At 40.4% G+C, this 23365-nt stretch overlaps 1 protein-coding gene across 1 annotated transcript; it reads right to left on the bottom strand.

The window, feature by feature from the left end:
• Window positions 1–7151: 7151 nt before the first annotated feature.
• Window positions 7152–13421, bottom strand: LOC147795690 (uncharacterized). The gene is made up of 5 exons (XM_087131270.1): window positions 13284–13421; window positions 10693–10813; window positions 9912–10031; window positions 9140–9232; window positions 7152–8495 (listed from the first exon to the last, which is right to left on the bottom strand). The coding sequence occupies exons 1-5, from the start codon at window positions 13350–13352 to the stop codon at window positions 8323–8325; spliced, it is 576 nt and encodes a 191-aa protein (XP_086987396.1). The 5' UTR covers window positions 13353–13421; the 3' UTR covers window positions 7152–8322.
• Between the last annotated feature and the right edge of the window lie 9944 nt (window positions 13422–23365).

The raw sequence follows: 23365 nt of genomic DNA, 5'->3' as shown, positions 1-23365 counted from the left end.
GAAGCAGGATTCCAGACCATGAAGCAAGTTTGGCAGCTTTGGGGCATCATCTTAAAGTACCGAATAAAAAAACTTGTTTATTTTGCTGATGCTGAAGTCTACTGCAGTGTGCGCACTGACCCGAAACTGGAAACCTTTTTTCGCGTTTTATATTAAAAGTTCGTAGGCCTACTTTTACCAAGAATAGAAAATGACAGTGGAAACAGAGAAAACATTGCGAGTCTTCAGCAAACAGCAGTATAAGCTTTCCGGATAGTTTCCCGTCTTAGCCCCGTTTGAAGGGCAAGTCTGTCAACAAAAAGCTCCAATACCTCCATGCTGAAAGAGCCAACTTTCCATTAGTATCGAGTTTGCCTATACAGGTTTAAGTATGCAGATGGAAAAAAATAAGTTTAGAATTACGTTCCTTGCGAGGGTGTGTGTGTGTGGTATTGATTTGTTTTGCTTTTTGTCACTTGATGTTTCTTTCTAGATTCTAAAAACAGATAAAGAAAAATTGAAACTGAACCACATATAATTGCCTTTGAGGTGAAGCGTGCATGTGATTGTACTGCAGCAGGGAGCAAATTGCGAAAAAAAATTAGCTTTTCCGGTCTATTTATGGAGCAGCAATGATGCATGTCCGCAAAGTTGGGTTTTGTTGTTCCTCATTTTGTCTTTTTATGGATGCGAGGAGCCAGGGTGGTCAAGGTCAGCCATAAGAGTCGGCAGTTACACATATTTTTAACAGTTTATCTGGAGCTGCTGAAGAGGTCTGAATCGGTGGACTATTATATTGGTTCATACTCGTTGATTTGCACACACGCAGTGCGAAATGTGAACGTCGCATTTGATGTTCATACTTTGATGTTATCTCAAGTCTCGGGTGTGTGTGGGTATCCGACAGAAGTAAAAAACAAAACATCATCTGTCCAAATACGCATATTTGGTGCGTACACACTATCCATCATCTTCACAAACTGCATGCATGGGCGCGCATTTCATTACGTACTGCACTTTTGTTCACGGATTACAGACATTAGAAATGTTAAGTTTGAACTCATTGAAATGTTGTCACTTTCATTGAAGTTCAAGGCTACATGCGGGCATTGGGTATCGCAGTAGAAAAAAAATATAAATTATTTTCGGCTGAACTGTCGCGGAAAACTGCGCGCTGTGCCAGAACAGTTTCTCAAATTTTCGCAAAATTGGTGTCACCCTTGTTTTCTGCTATCTAGGGATTACCAGTGACATTATACATTTTATATTTTTTTTTACTTGAACACCAAGGTCTTACGCTTGATCTTTGGGGCAATGGAGTTACGACGAGTCAAAGTTCTACCTCAGGTAGTGAAGTTACATATGATGCTTTGGATCGCGATATAAACATAATTTCACACGCAGGTAACTAACTTTTTGGTTTGAGTTCTATTCCACAATTTTCAGGAGTAACCAGGCCACTGGGTTTGTGTGGTGTAAAAAAATTAAATCAGATTTTTGTTACAACTTCAATACTTTGTAGTGAAAGTGCAATGGGTACATGCGCTTAGAAATTACGAAGCCACATTCCAATGTGTTAAAGATACGTTCCAAGCTTAAAGGTAGATATCACTACTGCAAAAACACAAAAACGAGACTGCCGAAAAATCCCTGAAAATTGTACATGAAAGAAACTAAATAACAGCCTCAGTCAATCTGCAAAACATTTCAGCCCAGAAATCTGTTGTTATTGAGAAAACAGAAATTTTGTTCTGTTTTTAACGATGGTTGGCCGACCATTGTGTAAAAATGCGTTTCGTCTTAAATATCTGTTAACGGGTGCCGATTTTGTAGATATATTGTAAGAGTCATTATTGACTCTTACGAATTCGTCGTAAATACGTGCGATTTCAGTCATGAAAGTATGTATTCATCCAATTTTGATCAGGACACTACTTCAGTCGTCATTTTTCATACTTTTTAGTTGAATATTAGGAAATACAAATTTCTTGGCTGGGATATCCAGTTTAAAGTTGCGTCACTCAAAGACAAAACATCAGATTGCCATTCCATTTAGCACACTCTGAGTTCACAAGACATTTTTGTTGTTTTCTTACTTTCCTTTCCGTTTATGTGCAAGTCATTTAGCGCTCAGCACATTCAAATTAGCATACATTGAAACAAACGGCAAACAACGTAACGAGCAAGTGTGTCTGCCGTAAATACACGCCAATGGGAGCGGTGAAGAGACTCACCAGTGTCTCACGACCAGCTATTTGTTTACATACCAGTACCTATAGTTCAAGTGACAACTGCCAAAGAATCTGGAATTTTAATGCCAAAGCGTTAAACATGTCTGTTCATTGGTGAATTAATTTGTTGGACCATTATGTTCTTTGCTCAAGACGGTGGTCAAATATGAATAATCCTTGCTAGTTTTTTCAACTGATTGAATGTGTGTATTTTTAAATTTGATTGCTGCGTGAAGACACTGACGTCAGTAGCGTACGCCAGGTTTTGCTATGTACTTGGCAAAAACAAATAACGGCCAACTGCAATAACCTCCCATGTAATCCTACCTCTGTTAAAAGAACCTGGTTTAGTTACGGTAGACGTGGGGGCTTCCCCTTAGCCAGAAAAATACTCTAGCCAGAGTCTGGCCAATTCCAGTGGCGAATGGCAGACATCAAGGACTGTATATGTCAACAGCTGCCTGGCTTGCCCTGACCTGCCTGTGACCTGCTGAATGCTGTCGGGCTTCTTTGATATGAAACGCCATTACTGTCTTCGGTGGCTTAATTTCGTTCTATTTACCAATTTCCCACTCCATTCGCCAATTCCGTCCTTTCATACGGCATTTTACCATTACATTCGGCAACTTCGTTGTTCTATTTGGCTATACCATCACTCAATGAGTCCGTTTACCATTCTAGTTGGCAATTACAATTTCACCAATTCACGTTGCATTTTACCATTCTGTTGGATAATTCCAACATTCAGTTTGGTAGTTGAATCATTAAAATGAATGGAATGATGAAAGCACAAAACAAAATGGCGAAATTACCAAGTGGAACGAAGAATTTAAAGCGTAGGACGAAAACGCGCAAACCGGTTTTCGCTGCATGAAAAAAAGTGAACGCAAAACAAACGATTGAAAATGCCAAACAAAACTGCAAAATTACCGGATTGAATGATGAAATTGACAAATTAGATGATGATATTACCTATTTGAATGATTCATCTATCAGAGTACTTTCCGAGTTCTTTTGTCCTAAAGAGTTAATTTTAATCAAACACTGATGGTCTGAAGTCATTATGTTGCTTTGTAATCTTACCTTTATGCATGTACCAGGAGGCGACGGATAAAGGAGGCGACGCCGCGACACACCGCAATATTGTTGTCTATAATACACCCTCTTTGGCACAGATACGAGCCAACCGCAGTTATGTTTTAAACTTACTGCTTGAAGAAGTTTTTGCCATGAGTCAGTGGCATATCCAGCGGGAAGGGGGACGGACTTTTTCATATACTTGTTATTTTGTTAAAATTTCTTTTTCAAATGAGAATACTTCATACGTGAGTAAGAAAAAACTAATTGAAATTTTTAATTATCAAAGAAACAGGTTATATTTTTCCTCCATTATCACGTTGAATGAGCTCGAAAGTGCATTTGCTTTTGAATTCCCCCCCACACAGCAAAAGCCACTGCCATGAATCCACAGATTTATATATTTGAAGAGGTGTATTACTTCAAGTGAATACACTGATTATTCTTGGCCTTAGATAGAACTCCAGTATATTTTGAACCTTTAAGTCAGCCAATCATAGAAGGGAAAAATGGTGTAGGCCCTAACCTCCCTTAAGACAAAAGCTGTATTTTTCACAATCTAAGTTGTCACTCTTCATCGAAAGTAGCCCCTTTTTATTGACGGTCACTTTTGCAAATGGGCTATAATAAAATCTGTAGAAATATTGTTGAGCTCTTAACTTTAAAAAAATGGGGAACATTGTTACCGCACGGACATGCAATCCTGAACATAAAAAAACCCAGAGAGATGGGCCAGAATATGAAAAGTAAAAGTGCTTCATTCTACAGCCCTGATGCCCCACAATGGGTGCTCCATTCAAAAGAAATAGTGAAAAGTAAAACAAAAAAAAGAAAAACAAAGTTAAATTTGAAAGGAACGGTAAATTTTACATAAAAAGCATTTAAAAATGCAAGAAATTGAAAATGAAATTGCCAAAATAGTTTAAGACACCTAGTGAACGTCATACGATGGCTGCAAAGCTGTACACTCTATTCCTGGTTGGTCGGTCGGTTGGTCAGTTGGTTGACTTGTTGGTTGGTTCAGTGTAGCAATTGTTATCACATTTTACAGGTGCCACTTTCCTTTGCAACACTTCTGTCGATTGCTATCCTTCTTGGGTACTCTATCAAGCTCATTGCTGCTCTTACCGGGCAGACTCACGTGAACGGTGATTGTCTGCAATCACAATATAAAATGTGCTCTCAGATGATGGGAGATCCAAATGGTTTGGTTGGCCAAAACGGGGAAGATGGTGCTAAACGCCAGAAAGGTGTGCTTGGTGCAAATGAAGCTGTTAGCAATTTAGCCAGGAGCCCCCGCGAACGTGGGACGTAAAGAGACGACAGAATTGGCCTGATCGGTAAGATAGGTCTTGAAGGTCAACCTTCTAATTGTTTAGCTGTCCCCACCGGGGAAGTAAGCCAAAATGTTGAGTCAGAGAAGGCGCAAAATCCACCCACCGGTTGGTTGTTTGGTAGTTTCTTTTTCCTCTTTTTAACACTGAACGTTTTTGTGTGTGAGTTTGTAGACTATTCACAAGCGAAGACCTTGTAATTTCAGTGGTTAATAATAGTCATCACTGCTCTTATACTGTGCTTTATTGGTGGATGTTGCTAGTAAATTCTGCCAGTCATTAATGTAAAAGTGAATACTACGTTATTATCAGCAACAGTTTTAAACAAAAGCCTTATCAAGTGTCAAACATAACCCCTGAGGAAAGTGACATTCAATATGTGTAGTACGCAATTATAACAATGGTAAGTTAGATATTATCTTCAAACGTGATTATAGTGAGTGTAAAATGTTGCAAGAACATTTAAAGGTTTATCTCTCTACACAAAGAGGTAAAGCAGTCCGTATTTGTTTTATAACACATTACCCACAGATTCTGCACAATTTATAGTAAAAATCAACAAGAGCAAATCGTCGGTGTTCCTTTTTGCAACTCGTTCGTGACTGAGAAAATGTGTACCGACAACATCCACAACGTGACACACCAGCGTATAAAATGGCACCCGACGATTTGCATTTTTGTTTCTCTTAACATATTAAATTTGTAGCTAGTCTGTAGCCTGGTGCAACGGGTTTGAGAGTGACAGATGCAGGTTTACGCTGTGACCCAAAATACAAGACTGGGTACGTTTCACGGTTTTGTTGCTACGGATATAGTTCTTTGGTTGTCCCGGTTATAGTTTTTTCAGTGCAAGGTTGCATGTTTATAGTGTTTTTGAAGTAATGGTGCAAAACTAGTAAAACTAGATACCGCCACATGAAACACTTTTGGCCAATCAAGATACAGAATCTGTGGTCGAAGTGCATCAAAATACGTCACAGGTGCAGTTTGGGAGAGGGGATTGAGCTTTAGCCACGCAGACGTCCATTTTTATGGGGTGGTCATGCAAATGGATAGGTGTGTACATTCACCTAATACTGGATAGTATATATTCAGGACTAGGGCAGCCAATCATCTGTTGTCTGCCTGGCAAACATGGCATGGATCAAGCAAGCTAGTGAAAGGTCGTTAAATCTGGGTAAGACCTTATTTAGCAGTCGGACAGAGATTTCATCTTTTAACGATACCCGAATGGAGAATACTTTTGTGGTGTTTAACTGACTCTTGGAAACTACATCACTACATTCATTAAAAAAAAAAAAACAACACTTTTCGCCCGTCCAATATGGCGTGGTTTTCTTTCGGCATGCTTCTGCGCTGCCTTCTGTGCAGTTAAAGCTTTAAAGCCATCTTGAACTCTCGGTAAGTCATCTTATATAGCGACCTCGTTGCAGATAAGAGATTTGGCATTCAAATACCTGATCATATTATTAAAGGTGTAAGCGAGTCAAATGGTAGCCTGCATAAAGTGCATGAATAGATTCTACAGTCTAAGTTTTGTACTTCTGCGTGTTTTGTATGTGCATTTAGACTATTTACAGCTGTTAGACAGTATCCTGTACGTATACCAGCCTTCTGGGTCTGTTTGGAACATGCGTTTCTTTTTTAGGATATGTACGTAAAAATAGAAAATATGCTTTGTTTCATTTCTATTTTTGGCTCAGTTGCCCAAACAGCATGAGTAGCAAAAATCAAAGTGTAGTTACAACCCATTCAGCAGAGCACCCTTTCAGCAAAAAAGGAACAGGAAAGTGGCCTGCACATTTCCAAGAACACAGTGGTGTGAAATTTTAGCTGAAAGTAACAAAAGTAAACTAAAGTGTACGTAAACGTCTCCAAGGTGTACTACATTTGTCAGCACAGCATCTTACCCAGATCTGAAGTACGGTTTGCATCCTCAATCGGAAGCCCTTTTGTGAATTCAGAAATTGGTCACACAGGAAAGCTCAGGATGAGTTGTGACATAAAGGAGCGAGAAGCAGAGGTCCGTTTCTGATTCTCTGACAAAAACGTTACATTGTGGACTCGGAAAAACGATGCGCAAGTTTTTTATTGGTCGACCCCATATTGGTTGTGTTGTAACCAATGCATTGTTCTACTTGTAATCAATGCGTTAGTTGTTCTTCAACTAATCATATTGGTTGAGCATTCGAAAACAAGGGAAGATCAATAGGGTTCATGTCCAGGCTATGGCAGACAGTTGCATAATTGAGACACCGAATGAAGCGTAAGTTAGAAGCAAGGAAGCTGGGTTTGGTGTTGCTGCATCTGTTTTCGAATACTCCTCGGACCCCTACTACCGAGCAAGTCTTTATTGGTTTGCTGGGGATGAAGTCATTAACCGATTCTCAGTCCTTCAACTTACTGATTCAGTGCTAGCAAATTGATGGCAAACCTCCTTAGGCACGGTTACTGTGACTAATAATGAATTCAAAATGGGAACGATATGCAAACAAAAGAGGACTCTCATCTTATTTGAAGCTTGCTGCATTTATTTCATTTGATATGAGGTTCTTATTTATTTTATTTGCGATTCTTTATCTACTTTCGATAGTATATAACCAGTGTCTTAAAGTGCACTTGACAACATTCTTGTTCTCTTGCTGCTGACATCCTTACCTAAACAATATTTGTATAGGCCTACTAAGACAGCAATGGAGGCAGAACGTAAGTTATTTTCTGCTTCTCTACGTTGTAACTTCTTGCTATTCTTGTCCATTTCCCACAGCAAACACAAGAGAAGATATTTTAACGTTCTTTGCTTGAGATAACACGATGAAAGCAACTTGAGTCTAAATTGTATGTTACCTCCATTTTTGATCTAGTTGTAGCAATAGGGATAGGGAGGGTTTGTGAGGAAATGACTAGGACAGACTTGCAGACCACCATTGACAGTTTGTGATATCTGTCTACCAGTGGTTTAAAAAAAAACGTTGACGGCTGTCTTTTTCAAAATAATAATAATGATGACTAATAATGATGACAGGCCAGATTTGTTACACTAAATAGTAAATGCTGTTCAACATTGAAGGAAAATGCCTTACACTCTAGCCTGAATCAGTGGTGTAACTACCGGGGTAGAGGACGTGCCCCGACCATGTGTCTGTGCCCTAAATCCCCCCTCTTTGAAATATGTGAATTTTCTCCTTTGAAATGCGGCTGCAGCTCATTTTCTTGACTCTGTCAATTCACACATAACGTAAGGCTTAGCTTTTAACAAAGAAAGTTTATTTAGCTTGAATGTATTGCTGTTCATAAGCCACTGACGTGTATTCATGACAGAGGTGGTTAATCTATACGTAATTTGTTACAAGGTTACTCTCCAAAGAGTACTTTCTCTAAAGGAACTAAAACGAGGTTCTTTTAAAACGAGATTTTTTTGAAGCAGTTAGCATGAAAGGTTTGCTGGAATTTCACGAGCGTTCAATGTACGTTAATGTGTCAGGTTGTTGTTTTCTGTGTTTAATTGAAAATCATGGATTTGAAAAAAAACTTTATCCTGAACTTTGCTCTGTGCCGTGTATTTTGAAATACTTGAATAATATACGCTGTATGCCTGTAAGCCTCTAGCAAGAAAGCATTCAAGTAAATCTACTCTAATTTTTCTGGAATAATCACTATCGAAATGTTTTTTAAGCGGCTGGTTGGTTAGGTTACCCTCTTTAAATATCAATGCATCCCAAGGTAACATCCAATACAGTCAGAAAAGCGACATGAACTTCAAGTGCAAGGCATGCGTGGAAGCCGCCTCTCCATTGGACGTCGTAGAGGTCCAGGCAGATGTCAGCCAATTTCACTTTAGGGACGCCTACGCAAATTGATGGTGGTTCACGGGCTACAATTCAAAGACAATTTAATCTAGTTTAGTCAGAAATCTTTGAAACTTGTAAACACTTTTGTTAAAAAAACCTAAGAAGTGTAGCTTAAATATGTTTTTTTCACTACCTAAATTCAGCTATTAAAATAGCTGTCCAATTTTGGAAAGCAGTTCAAAGTACGGAATTTTGAGATAAACACTGTTTCACGATGAAATAACGGAATTACCATATATCAAAAAGTTGGATTTGAAAGGTATTTCTACGCGTCTCTCTGTGTTTTCCTTCGTTGCGCTGGGGGAGGGCAGCTATTCTTTCTTACGCTACGATGCATGTCACAGGGGAAAATATTTATTTGTTTTTTTCATCTAGCACTGATTACCTTTGAGCAAGAATGAAAAGTTGTACCTCCCAAGCTAAAACTGTAACTACTAACAATTCTTTCACTCAACTTCGACGGAATAACCTCCATTATATATAAAACAAAGAAAACTGTTAATTATAAAGTAAAACTCTCAACTAGTTATCCCATGGTTGAATTTGTCTGCGTGTTGACAGGAAGAGCTATAGCGATGACGTCCCTGACATAAAATCGTTAAATTTGTTTCTTCGAAATAAATCCAGCAAAAGGCATCTAACGGTGCAAGCTTTGTCCAAGTCTTACCTGACACCTCTTTGTCGAGAAGTGTTTTACCAAGGGCTTTTAATTTGATATGAAGGCCATAATCTCGTGTAAGAACCTCGACGAAAACACAGGCTTGAATGAAATTGAAAATAAAAACAATCATTCACCTCGTGAACGGCAAAACAAGACATAAGCAACCCAAAGGGACGAATCTTTATTCAGAATGGTAAAGGGCTTAAAAGGGACCACTACTTTGACAGTAGCTAATAGGTAATAAGCACCCACAATTGAATGGATTTCACATAACAACCGTAAGGAAATATAGGTAACCGCCCAAAATAAACAAATAGCCATAATGTAATAATGCAATGCCCTCTTGTGTCAGCCGATTTGGCATTACAGACGTTTCTTCTATGCGTCACCAATTTAATTTGCATGGTATTTATTTTTGGTATCCAGGGCCAACGCAATTAAAATAATAGTACATAATGCAGATTGATCTTTCGTTGAATAGAGAAAAGGTATCATTTCATATTGAATCTGGTGCAAATGACGAGATTATTCTTAATTCTTGTTGTAAGAATTGGATTTGGCTGACCGTCATTTGTATGTATTAAACAGCAAACCAAGCCAAACGAAATAATGTCCGTTTTCTTAGGAAAGCGATTTCAACATATGAAACGTTTTGCTTAGCATGGAAACAACTTGTTATGAAATTCTATGTTCTTAAATCTTTGGCTACCTATTCTCGTTCCTTTATACCGCCTTGTTACCTCAGGGAACTGGGTAGAATATTCAAAGCAATCCTTACCATCAAGATTGATGCGTCTTAAAAAGACCTTGAAAGACAATTTACCGCAGCACTCAGCTGAGTGACGACCTAACTTGCATGAACCTGATGCTCCTTTGCCTATGACTTCGGATTCATGAACTAGAAGTTATAAGAAGGAGAGTACGCAGGTTAGATGAAATGTTGTCAAATATGTAATATGGGAATAAGAAAAACGTCCTGTTCACTTCATTTTAGGTAATGCGTACAAAAAAGGGGTATGGGCTGTTCAGCATTAATGAAAACATTGCACCCTCAGCGCAGGTGAACAGGAAGGACTAGCAGGTATATATTCTGTCTTCAATCGGTTAAGGGCAAACAATATGCAAAAGAAAAAAATAAAACAAAACAAAACAAAACAAAACAAACCAGTTAAAGGTCTTCTCTAATAAAATGGAAATGTGCAAGTCCCTCCTGTGGATCCACTTCTACTTCTGAACACACACGCTTAAACATTTTGTGTACTGTTCCTTCGGAAATTATAACCCGTAAGGCTAGGTAAAACAGAGAAATATTGTGTTAGTGTTCAGCCAAACCTTTGTGAAAATGTATTATAAGGTACAGTATAAGTCAAAATGTTACGAGTCCGTCATTTAACTGGGATCGTTGAGAAAGCAGTGCGTTCAGCTGGAAGATTACTGGGTGACCAGCGAGTGTAGGTAGAATCGTGCATGGGTTGGGCATAACAGAAAGTAGCTTTTGTAGCTTGCAGAGTCTCAAATCATTCACGAGTTGAAATGTAACAATGTGAAAATAACTTTACCCGTCTTAAAGTCGACAAGGAAAAACTTGGCGATTTCTTGTGGGGTCATGTCAGCTAAGTCCTCACTGAAAAGTTGCAACAGCTGCTCCTCCTTGGATGGCAGTACTTCGAGATTGGGCTCCTGATTCATAAAAAGGTGTACATGGTCAGTGTCGTAAATTTGTGTCCGGAGATGGCTGATGGGGGATTGTGAACGGATGACTTGCCCAGCAATGGAAATATGAAAGGTTTACGGGTTCAGATACCATGAGACTACACTTCTGCGATGTTCGCGCTACCGATGTACAATTTAATATGCATTACACTTCTACGGAATCTTTCACCAAAATGCATATTTATGGCCTTGTATAAAATGTTGAATTCTGTCGAATGCTTTTTGTCCGCTCTTCTAAAAAATTACATTCCTTTGTAGTTTATATCTCAGCAACTGAGGGGAGGGGTGATTCAATAGCCTGATCACAAAGTGTGAGGTAACATCCCCTTCCTCCGGAATTTACACCCAAACACGTGATCTATAAACTAAGATGGTCGAGCTTGGCACAAAGAACAGATACTTTGTCGTTAGGGATTGTTTACAATCCACAACATTGTTTACTCGCAATAGAATTCAACGGACAACGAATCTTCTAAATGTCGCCTAGTCTGGCACACGAATCTTTCTTAATCCGCTATTAAACGTTTAATAAGGAATTGGTATTGGGAACAACTGACTGATCCAGCGTTTGTTGGTGAACTAGTGACATACACTAGTCCAATAAAACGGTAGAAGTAGAATAACATACATTTACGGATCTTCCTAGAAAAAATGCGCCATTTAGTTTGAAAAATTGAATTTGGTGCAGATTTTGGAAACGACGTATAATCCCGTGTTATTTTTGCAATAACACTCATCTGAATTCATTTTGCATCTTTCAAAAAGTGATCGTGCATTAAATTCCCTTAAGAGATTACAGAGGAAGGGATTTCAGTTTGACGTATTAGATGCAATTTATAACAAACGTCCGATCTTACTCGCTGAATGTTTTAGCGTGAATTTAGGTATTGAGTATTTATTTTAATTTGCTGTAATGCAAAGCTGTACATTCATCGTTCAATTTGAGTTTACGGGCTTATACAAATCATAAAACAGCTTGATGACGAATGCACTGTTAGTCAAGCAGGACAAGTGTAAATAGATATCACAGGCCTGTATACAAATTTAAGCCTACATGACAGAGTAGATTAGTCAAATTTTGTAATGAAAATCTATCAAAATACCAACCAAAATAATTGGATGTTACGGAATACAACTCGTCATAGTGTTTACAAATAGATCTCGAGCATCGTTTGCTTCTTTATTGTTCTTTACGCACTTTGGTTTAATATGTTCCCACTCATTTATCATGTTTATTGATCAATGATCTGTCTTTCAAGGAGTCCAAGTATATTTGTACTTAGCTGTTCATTTTGCAAGTGTCACTTCACTGGTGTTTTAAAAGACTACACACATCAGTTTAGCTCAACCAACATAAATATTCAAACATGTAACCATTCAATTAAACATTTCAAAGAATATAAGTTGTGTTATCACGCAGATGAATTGCAATTCTTGACCAGGCGTACCCTAGGAAGAGGGAGCGGCCTCTTTTGGCGAGTCCATTGGAGCTAATTAACATTTTTTTTTCGTCCAAATGCAACGACTATTTATCATATCCTACCCCTGTACATGCTGAAAAACCTGGTTTAGTCACTTTGCAGCCAGGGCCTCCCGTAGCCAGAAAAAAAAAAACAAACAGACGGCCTTGAGCCAGCCTCCAGCCAATTCCCTTAGGACTGTGTGCTAAGTGGTCCTTCGTGTACAATCTAATGGGGTTGTTTACAAAATGGTGCCTGGGGCAGGCAGTGGAATGTTCGTTATCCGTGACAGCTGTCTGGAACTTGTCAGAGGCCTCTGTCGGCTGTCTTTGAAGTGTTATTTTTGTTGGGGGGGTGTTGTGGTGGTGGTAGTATGGCTTGGCTGGCGCGTGGCGAGGCCCCCCCTTCAAATCCGTATAGCCTGGGCAAACGGCCCCCCACGGTACTGTGATGTACTTTTGGTGGTTTGTAAGATCTGTAGAGGCTAGGGGGCAACCACTGAAGCATTAATATACCTTTAGCACGGACCCAGGGCTCTGCAAACCTGAAAAATGAAACGGACTCAACGGAATAGTCAGCTCCAGCCACTTAGTGAGTAAAAATTCGTACTGCCTCGCAGGGTAAAGAGCACTTTCCGCGAAAACGCCTGCTCAGTCAACGAAATAGGCTGCTTGCAATTAAAAACGAATGAGAGATGATAGAGGTGCACATCCAGATTGAATGAATGCTAAAGTGAATTTAATTTGTTCAATAGGAACGAGGATTATGAAGGGTCATAACATTTCTTACGAACGCTGATATTACTTATTCATATACACATCTTCCAAATTGTCAGAGAAAAACTTGTATTGAACGGAGATGATTGACACACTGATGTGACATGTTACTAAAAGTAGTTAAGATGTAATGGACCAATGCTTTGAAACAAAAAATTAAATTATCATTTAAAATGATACACCTTGTTTGTCTGTACTCACCGTTAGAGCCAAAGAGGAAACCGTCGCAAACGCGGCTGCAAGAGCAACCAGCTTCCACACGACAGTCATTCTCAAAATATTTGATGTCAAGTCTTTGAAGGGAAATGGGGAAAAAAACAGGTGTACTCAAAAGAGAAATCACCCTGAATGGAACACTCGTTGTTGAGTGACTTTATATACCTTACAAAATCTAGAAACCCTCTGACTACAATGGTAAAAGTAAAACCATAGGCCCACGGAGGTTATACCAGCATAATTTTGTCATCGACGCTCTGTTTGATTTTGTTAGTACACTTCTGGTTTCAAGTGCAAGTCCAAAACATACAGAATCTTCAGTTGGTTCTTTTTAATTGTTGTTACAAGATTTGTTTGATTGCAGGGAAAAGCCGATGCTGTTTGCATAGCACGGCCTTAGACAACACGAATACCGTTATAGAAGTTGGGGCCATGGTTACCATTAACCTAAAAAAAATCATATTAGTTAGCATTTATTGATGTTGCCCCGAAATCCCACGGACTGATGCTCTCAGTTATGGTTCCAGAAGTGCAGTGTACATATTGCCAATGTGTCTACATGACAGTTTTACGAACCCTTCAGAAAGCTGACATTAAATAAACCGTTCTGAAACTTTGCTGGTAGTAGGAATTGCACGTGCACCTTAAAGAACCACCTAAAAAGAAGAGACTGTATAGGAACCGATATTCAGAAACTTGATGGGCAGAAAGTAAAAAAAAAGCAAAATGAAATCAAAAGAAACCAACCATGGAAAGAAGATGCCCTGTTCACGACTTATTGCGCAGACGGGTTGGATAATTAGTGATGGTGGAATTGTACACAGTGCAGTTCCATCGAGCAGAAAGGTGTGGAAACTGGTCAGGTACAGAGACAGACATCTTTCACGGTTTAATATGAGAAAGCACTCCATCATTGTACTGTTTCGTATTTGTATAAACCTGCTATAGATCAGCAATGTTTCCGTAAGTTTGGAAGCTGAAAAATGTCGGCGTAAAAATTACAACTTTACTTTTTTTCAGCACCATCCTTAAAAACGAAAACGAAATTTCTATATCCTCACCAAAGAAGGCTTTGGATGGAGTAAAAATACATAGAGTCGTTTGAGAGAGATCCAGCAAAGTCGGACAATCATTAATTTCAGAAACGAAAACAAAACCTGTTTTGAATCTATTGATTTCAAATCTAAAGAATTGAGACATGTCTTTACACCTATTCAGAATAACTGATATAAGTCAAAGCATCAGCAAAAGAAGGTTTTACTTTACCTCAACTGTGTCCAGTGAATTGACCAGACTTGAAGAAAGAATTTATTTGCTGAAAAAACTCCTTTAATTCAAGTGTTTCAACTTTGATGTCTAAAGGGAAACAACGAAGAAGCACGGAAGGTATCTTCGTAGCTTACTTCGTAGTTTACAGACCAGAAATGAAATTATTAAATTGGAAACGATTACAAGTTGGAAAACAAATAAAAATTAGATAATTCGGAAAAAACTGAGATTTCCATTATGTCATATGCTACCTCTTATTTTCTACTCACAAAGAGCTTAGGAATTTTCACCCTCTGGTTTTCCATTGATTGTTTTCATCTTCAAAGACAGTAATTCCATATTATTCGTATACTCTTGCGTTCCTCCGGTATCAGGCAGCCGATATTATGACTAACGTTTATTCAGGGTCAACAATTTATTCCTGTGAGCGGAATGCAAGGTTTTGGATACAGTCAAATTAGCTGTTTTTCCCACAATTTCTTAGATTGCTTCATGTGGTTGTCAACAAGGAGAAGTGAGGTGTTTTGGCAAACTGGTGTAACACTGAAGTGGCGAAATTATTTGCTATGTAGAACGCAGGACCGTGTATTTCGGTTCCATGGAAGGAGTGAACTCGGCACACGGGGCATCGCTACTCGGATCAACAGCTGGACGGGACCAGCGGTGTGTATAGAACCACTGTACTGATCGAACTAGAATGTGATGAGCTCGGAAAAATAGATTAAAACTCATCGCTATCAAGAGTATGTACCGGGCACAACGCTGCAACCAACTTTACTTTAAGCCAAATTGGAAAAGCATGGGAAAAGACATCCTGCAGTTGATGTTTTGCTTCATTCTTTTTTTGCTATTCAGTAACTTTATTGAACACATCTTGAGGCGTCGTCAATCAACAATCAACACCCAATTGCTGATTCGCCATTCTTTGTTGCATACAAACTCGAAGCTATTCCAGCAAAGTTCTCACACTTGACCGTAGAAGAAGACTTTAGCATGCTTTGACCGAAGTCATTTGAGTTATCAAATTTTTACACACGATACATGCTATTTTAGTCCTACCACGGGGCATAGAGGTTTACACCGTTAACATTTTTTCTTTAATGTCTTTACAGGTTGCCCTGCGTCTACGATGATCTAAAGAAGATATACAACAAGCGCTAACCTTTTTGTCTTTTTAGCTTTAAGGGCTGCCGATGGTGTTGTTATAGTAGCTGCACGTTTTGATCTTCATTTTTGACGGCTTTGGGTAGTTTAATTTATTCTTTTTCATTTTTTCTTTCTTTTTTGCCGACCGCGACCTTGGGTGGCTTTGCCCGACTGGAGGCCCTGCTGGATTAGCCAAGCCTTGGTCAAGGTGTTCGTCATTCGTTGCAGCGCAGCGCACGGCGGCTTGCGATGAGTGCAGAGTGACCAATTGCAGCTAAGTATACAGATGTATAATGCATCAACGCGAACTGCTATGCATGTAACCATGTAAAATTAACGGCGGACCAGCTTCCGAAACGACTGCAGCACGACGAGTAATGCTGTTGCTTGAATTCCGCTGCAGATAAATATCAATGCGGGGTGATTTCCGTGCCAAGAAGTGGCAAGTCTTAGAATACTTTCTGCGGGTCACGACGTTTTCGTGAGTTTGCTAACAGGCAACGGTATATCTGTCATTTGTCAGGCTGTACCTTTCTTTTTGGAGCTCCTCTGACCAGATACAAAGCCCATAGCGCTCGTCATTTGAAATGAATCAATCACTATAACTAAGCAAAGCAAAGGCGAACTCGATTACTTTGATCAGCTGGCAAAATAAATATTGATTTGTCGTGTACATGTATAGCCACGTGTGCATTCAGTTAACCTTTCACCTTACGACCGACTTGAATTATGCAGTTACTCTGTAGCAATGAACCAATCCAAAAGCGTATTTAAAACATCAGCTCTTGCCGTTAGCATAATGAGCACTGTCCAATACAGCTTCCGTGGACGGTTGCACCAAGACGTTCGTCGTGGTTCAGCAGATTTGCATATTTCTTAAACGACGAGAGGCTGCTCTTTGCCTCGATTTCGAGCGGTAAGTGCGCGCTGAGCACTGCTCTGCGAGGAATGACGAACGCCTTGACCAAGGCTAAGGTAGCTTAGCCCAGGTAGAGCCTGACACTGTTTAAGGAACCGGCTCAAAAGCGCCGTGGAGGTCCATTAAGCGCGAGACCGCTTTAGAGATGGCTGGGTTTTAAAGAGATGGCATACTCACGGCACATCTCCCGTACTCTTTCTATGACGATCTCCTTACTTTTTATCTTAGGTTCCGATTGAGCTTTATGTAGTCCCAAAGAGTCGTGTTTTTGGTTACTTTTGTTCTTCTTAATATTTTTGATTTGTCTGTGTATTTATTTTCCGATTCTACTACTTTTTGTAGATGCAGCTCTATTTTGCCACCGCCCTTTCAATCGCCACTGACCTAGGCAGCTCTATCAAGCTCCGAGCTATTACCGGGCTGGCACCCGCGAGCAGTGGTGGTGCTGGGTCTCAGGTGTGTCTGGTGTGCTACTGGGGGCCTGCTGAAACACCCAGAATTCTGGGCCTACCAAGAAGTCGGAGCCAGTATGGACCAGCAGGGGCAAATGGCGATGCTAGGGTCAAGAGTCAGAAGGGTGAGATTGGGCCAATTGGCGCTGTTGGGGACCCTGGATCGAAAGTGGAGGACAGAAACAGCCTGCCCGGTAAATTAGGTCCAAGAGGCCCACCTGATTTAGTTGGAGTCATCGGGGAATCGGGGGTCACAGGTCAAAAGGGCAGCCTAAGGAGACTCCTTAAAACTCTGCAAACCGGATAGCATGCGCTGTAACGCGGAGAACCGACTCGGATACATTTACGAGTTACGACCAGTGTTGTAGTCGAGACCTTTATGTCCGAGAGCGAGACCGAGACCAAGGCATTCGAGACCGAGACCAAGACTGAGACCAGCTCTTTCGAGACCGAGACCAGAACTTCGAGACCGAGACTTTTGCAGTTCGAGACCGAGACCGAGACCAAGATGACCGAGAACGAAACCGAGACCGAGACCTTGCACAACACATACAATTTATAGGCCTACATGTAGTTCATTAAAGGTAAACGTGGTGGACAATTGGCATTAAACAGCAAAATTAAGTGCAGATTTTACATGTAAAGCACACAACATATTCCATGAAAGAGTTTTATTTGAACTCTGGGAAAAAACAGTACACAGTTATTTTGACCATGAAGGCATGGACTGCCGATGATATAGAATTTTGTATAGAGTATACGGCATAATTGTATATTAAACATGTACATGTACAGAGTTTTTGTGTTCCATATGTATAGAAAAATAAACGTGGGCGGGCCATGTCCAAATGTTTAAAAAGGCAAAACGTGGGGTCTGAGCTGCTCGGACTATGCCAAAAGGTGTGCATGAGTTCAGTTTATGAGTTATACTCTGTAATGATCAATGGACAGGTTAGTAGGGTCACACAACATCGTGGGCAGTTCCCTATTAAAAGTACGTGTACATTTAGCCTATATAAAAATCAGGATTTTACCAATCCAAGTTTCCTCACTGATGTGTAAACATTCTACCGTAAGAATACTTTCCTGACACTTTGTTTGGAACAAGAGTGAAGAAAGACAAAAGACGACCACAATTTAAGTTTCTAACAAAGAATTGTACTATCCTGATGGTACCTGACTCATCAACTGTGTAAAAGGGTCATTAGGATGAATGCACTCTCCTCTATTTGTACAATTGGCATGAGAACGAGTTCTGTCGGCCCGCCACGTGTAATATGCTATGCGTGGCGTGCGTGCAGCCCGGCGTGTCATGTGCATAGTACAGTGTGCCTGTACATGTATTCATACACACAACTGACGTATGTGTACCACTGAAATGAAAGAGGTACTGCACGCAGGGTACCGGTGCTCCGAGCGGAGAATATGCATTAGTCTCCATTCCAGCTTTGATTTCATTCTTTATCGTGAATACCATGTTGTACATGTTCCAAGCATACATGCGGAATTGCGTGCAGTTCGGAACTAGACTCATTCGGAGGTAAACTTGCGCTGCAAGCAGCACTGCTGTATACATACAGTATGTGTGCTGTATGTACCGTACGATCCGCGTACGTGATTTTGCCGCTGCTGAGCGTGAATTGTTGTTGCACATTTTCTGCATTTCTGTCATGGTCTCGGCAGGTCTCGGGTGGGAGACCCGAGACCTCGGCATCCGAGACCGAGACCAGCCCTCCCGAGACCAACCCTCCCGAGACCGAGACTCTTGTAGGCCGAGACCAAGACCGAGACCAGCCCTCCCGAGACCAACCCTCCCGAGACCGAGACTCTTGTAGGCCGAGACCAAGACCGAGACCGAGACCTCAAAAAAGGTCTGGAGACGGTCTCGAGACCGAGACCAGGTCTCGAGACCTCCAACACTGGTTACGACACAGGCTGAGACGCTTCTGCCGGGTACCACATTTGATCTTGCGACCGCAACCTTCGCAGGTAATGTGCTAGGTGCCTACGTGTTTGCGTTTTCTGTACGCAAATATTCAGCTAGTAGCACCCTCTCGGTCCATCTTAGGAAAAACAATGAGTGGGTGGTCTGTGGCCGTAGCACTGACTCAAGTAAGAATGAGCAGGTGTCTGGTATCGCAATATTTAAGCTATTGTACAATTAAGCTGAGTTCATGGGGGGGGGGAGCGGGTTACCGTAGCGGTCCTTTCCTTGTTTTGCACCAATGAGGCCTGGGTTCGAGTCCCAGCTTTGAGTCCCAGCTTGGCCAAGGCCTTAAGTGCATTTGGTTTCCACCTCATACTCGTTCTCGTAGGTTTTCTCCGGGAACTCAGGTTTCCTCCTCGCTCTAAAACTGGACCTTCTTCCTAACACCGATATGTGCTGCTGATTAATAAAGTGTATAAATAAACGTAAGCTATCGGCGCAAATAACCTGAGTTGCTGAAAGTGCCATTAAACAAAACAACAACAGCTGGGTTCATTCTGTATCAACATGGCGTGGAGTGAACGTGACAGTGATGACCGACTATTCCTAACATGGAATGTATTTCAGTCACAAGACAGTGACGAGTATCACGCTGATGATGAGGTAGCTGATGCATTGGCCTTACAAAATCCTACCACAGTAAAATTAGAAAACTGTAGCTACCAGCGGATAGTATCTGATATATCTGACGATGAGCTCCTTGCAGCGTCCCAAGCATTAGAGAAAAACCGTCATCTAAACGAACCGTCTTGAGACTTCAAAAGGAGACGAAGAGATAGGACGAATACAAGAAGGTAAGCATTCTCCAGAAAAAATGAAGGTATTTCTTTCTTTAACTTTGTTTTATGTGATATGTTTCTTGTTTATTCAACTCTTGCACATAAAAGAGGTTACGAAAGCTTTAGAACAAAGTTTTATAAGTGTGAAATAATCAAAGCGGACCATTTCTTCAATATGATATCTCCAACTGAATCTTAACCTTCAGCGTTTACAATGGAAAACAGCTGTAAAATACATCGCAGACAGATTTTACAATTGTACCCCGCCAAAAATGGTTAGAAACCCAACAATTTAAGAAAATAACAATATATTCTTTTTAGAATTGTAAAAACACATTCAAAAACCTGTCAGGTTAACGATCTTGTAAAACGTTTGGTGCTATGTAGGGTAAATTGTTTTGGTGATATTGTGCACTGTTCAGGGTCACTCGGTGTGCAAAATGCATGTTACTTTGAACTAACCGGTTGTGCCATGTATTTTGACACTTTATTGATGGAAGTTGGCTCTTTTCTAAGACTATTCGGTTTATGACCATTTTAGGTTGGGTACAATAGTAAATCTTTCCTAGACCACTTATTTTGCTTTTGCCAAAAACGTTAATTAATTGGTGTTTTGCGTATAAAGGTTTCTTCGGTACGCTTTATAGTTTCACATTCGGCAAAGTACTCAAGAGTACAGAATTTGCACAAAGGTCAAGATTGTGCTAAACATATCTAATATTTGGTCCCAAAAGTTACTTTTTATTTTTTTCAGACTTTCCGATAACACTATGAAGAAGATTAAGTAGGCGTTAGGACTCTATCGTCAATGGCAAGGTCAGCGCAACCAGCGAGCCATCAACTGCCCAACATTGAACATATATACTATCAATGTTTGTCTTGAGGATATGACCAAAGATGAGCTTAATTATTCGATTGCAAGATTTCTGTGCAAGGTGAACAAACAAAATGGAGAGAAATTCTTAGGAGCAACACTTCACGAACTCATGATTTGTCTTCAGCTTTGTTTTGACACCATGAATAAGGCCTACAAATTCCTGCAAGATCCTGACTTCTTACAGATCAAGAATACACTGGACAGACTTATGAAGGATCATGCCAAGGAGGGTTTGGGAAATCAACGTAAGCAAGCTGAGGTCACAAGCTTGGAGGAGGAGAAACTAATTTGGTCAGCTGGCGTTCTTGGAAGCGATAACCAGTCCAAGTTGTTGAACACCGTGATTTTTCTCATTTGATTAAACTTTGCACTACGTGGGGATCAAAAACACAGGAATCTACTTCACCACGATTCGCAGCTTTCTGTTCACACAGACAGGGACGGTGGGAAGTTTCTTTGATACGTTGAAGATGTACCCAAAACAAACCAAGGAGGACTAAAACACTGCAAAATTAAGTCCAAAGTTTTTGAGGCTCATGAAAACAAGGCCAGTCCGTCCCGCTGCATTGTGAGACTGTATAAAAAGTGTCTTCAGAATTGTCCAGCTGACCCAGCAACAGACGCCTGCTACCTTAGACCTCTGGCTAATCCTAAAGGCGATTTGTCGTACATTGCACCTCAACTGGGGCGTCAAAAACTTTCCTCTGTCGTGTCAGATTTGTGCAAAAGTACAGGTATTGTGGGACATAGCACAAACCACTCCCTCCGTGCAAGTGCAGCAACTCGAATGTATGACAACGAGGTAGATGAGCAACTTTTCTGCAAAGTTACCGGACACAGGTCCAGCGCCTTGAGAGGATACAAACTCACCAGTGACGCACTCAAACGCAAGGTCAATTGTGTGGTTCAGGGTATTCAAACAGAGGAGAATACATTCAAGAAAAGGCCCGCCTCCTCGACTGGGACTACTGCCTAGCCTCATAATGAGGGTAAAAGAAATATTACACCGACCCTGAATTTAAACATTTAACATATGCTGTTTATATCATTTTTTTTACAAAATGCGTAAACTGCATGTATTGATAAACCGTACAAAATAAAATTATTGGGTTTAAGAGAAATATTATTTTACTTAAACTGTCTCGCATTATCCAAATTATTGTTTACAAATCAGCCGGAGCTTTGAAACATAAAAACATCAGACTTGTCAAGCTTGTTGATAGTTTGGTACAATGCACCTTGGAATAAATGGTACGTTTACATAAAATAAATATCTTCATGAATTCTATTATTATCGGTAAAAACAGTAATTTTGTTATGTTTTAAGAATGATTTCCATTGAACATTCCTGCAAAATAGGTAACCAAAACTCCATTATTTTGTAGGAATGAAGTGATGGAGACCTTGTCCTTCCAAATAATGGGAAGGTGATGCTTCCATCGCTCCATTCGTACTAAATAATGTAGCGGCAGAACAATACGGTGACGTCACGGGGTGGAGGTTAATTCAAGCCATCAGGCAAACAACATTGTTGAACCAGGTACTTCATTTTCAAAGGTTCTCTTTGCCATGTTAGATATTGTTTTTAAGCTCTTCTGATTTACCAGAAGTCGTTTTATATCTTTTTAACGACACATTCTGTTTAGACGTGTCCTACCTTGTTCCAGAGCCCAGCATGGGCCCCGTCCCGTATAGCCTTTGCGATGGTGTCGTGAGCATTTCTCTGAAACAAAAAAATGCACAGGACCGTAAACTTGAAAAGAAACAGCTTACCATAAAGACGATGCCGGGCGGATCAAGTCCCTATGAGGTTGCAGAATACACGTTGGAGCCATCCGCCGACTACGTCAACACAGAGGGTTTCACCGCAGCATTGCCTCACCAGAAAGAGAAGCTTCTTGTCTCACACCGAGAATCTGCCACGCACGTGCATGCATTCATAAACAAAAGTGAAGTGGAGATGTCAGCGCAGTCCTGCTTGGGCCTAGGCAGTACGAAGCCAAAACCTAGACAGCTACCTCCACAACCACCTGCCGGGAGAGATGCACATGAGCATCTCATACAAAAGCTTTTCAGTCAACTTTCATCTGTTGCCGTCGATGAACTTGCAGAATACATCTGCAAGAAGGAGCAGGCTGGTCAAAATGGCTTCCCTGCAGACTTTAAAGTAAGTGCAATTCACTTCCTCCCAAAATAATCCTGATCTTGTCTCAGGTTTATATTAAGTTAAATTATCAAATAGTAGCCAAGGGGGAGCTGAAAGTTTACCCCTGACGGCTCGCTTTGGAACCCTTTTGCAGGAAAAAATAACGTGGGAAGATTTTAGAATTCGTAGCATTTTTTCGTTCAGTTACTCGGGAAAAGGGCTTTGAAAATCGAAATATCCTGCCAAAAATTGACTCATCACTTCATGAATGAAACTAACTCTAGACTATGAGCGAATATTAATTCCATATTTTCATTTTTAGTTTGGTTTACTGAGAATACGCTTAACGAAAATGTTTTCACTTTCGAAGGCAGGTCAGAGATCAGGGACAAGACGAAAAAATGGTTTACTGATGACTCTTCACGACACGAAACTGAGTATGTCCGTGGTAATTTTTAAGTTAGAATCCTTTGTCTAGCCTGCAATTTGCGC

This window comes from Acanthaster planci, linkage group LG21 (genome assembly GCF_054643075.1).
Source record: "Acanthaster planci isolate LZ-2023a linkage group LG21, COTS_SCS, whole genome shotgun sequence".
NCBI lineage: Eukaryota > Metazoa > Echinodermata > Asteroidea > Valvatida > Acanthasteridae > Acanthaster > Acanthaster planci.
This window is presented reverse-complemented; position numbering and strand designations above follow the sequence as displayed.

Excerpts from the sequence above, each read along its gene's own strand:
- LOC147795690 (XM_087131270.1), bottom strand. The coding sequence starts at position 13,352 with ATGACTGTCGTGTGGAAGCTGGTTGCTCTTGCAGCCGCGTTTGCGACG. Across the intron at positions 10,814-13,283 it reads TTTCCTCTTTGGCTCTAACG|GAGCCCAATCTCGAAGTACT; the intron begins GTGAGTACAGAC and ends TTTATGAATCAG. Across the intron at positions 9,233-9,911 it reads AAGACGCATCAATCTTGATG|CCTGTGTTTTCGTCGAGGTT; the intron begins GTAAGGATTGCT and ends ATTTCATTCAAG.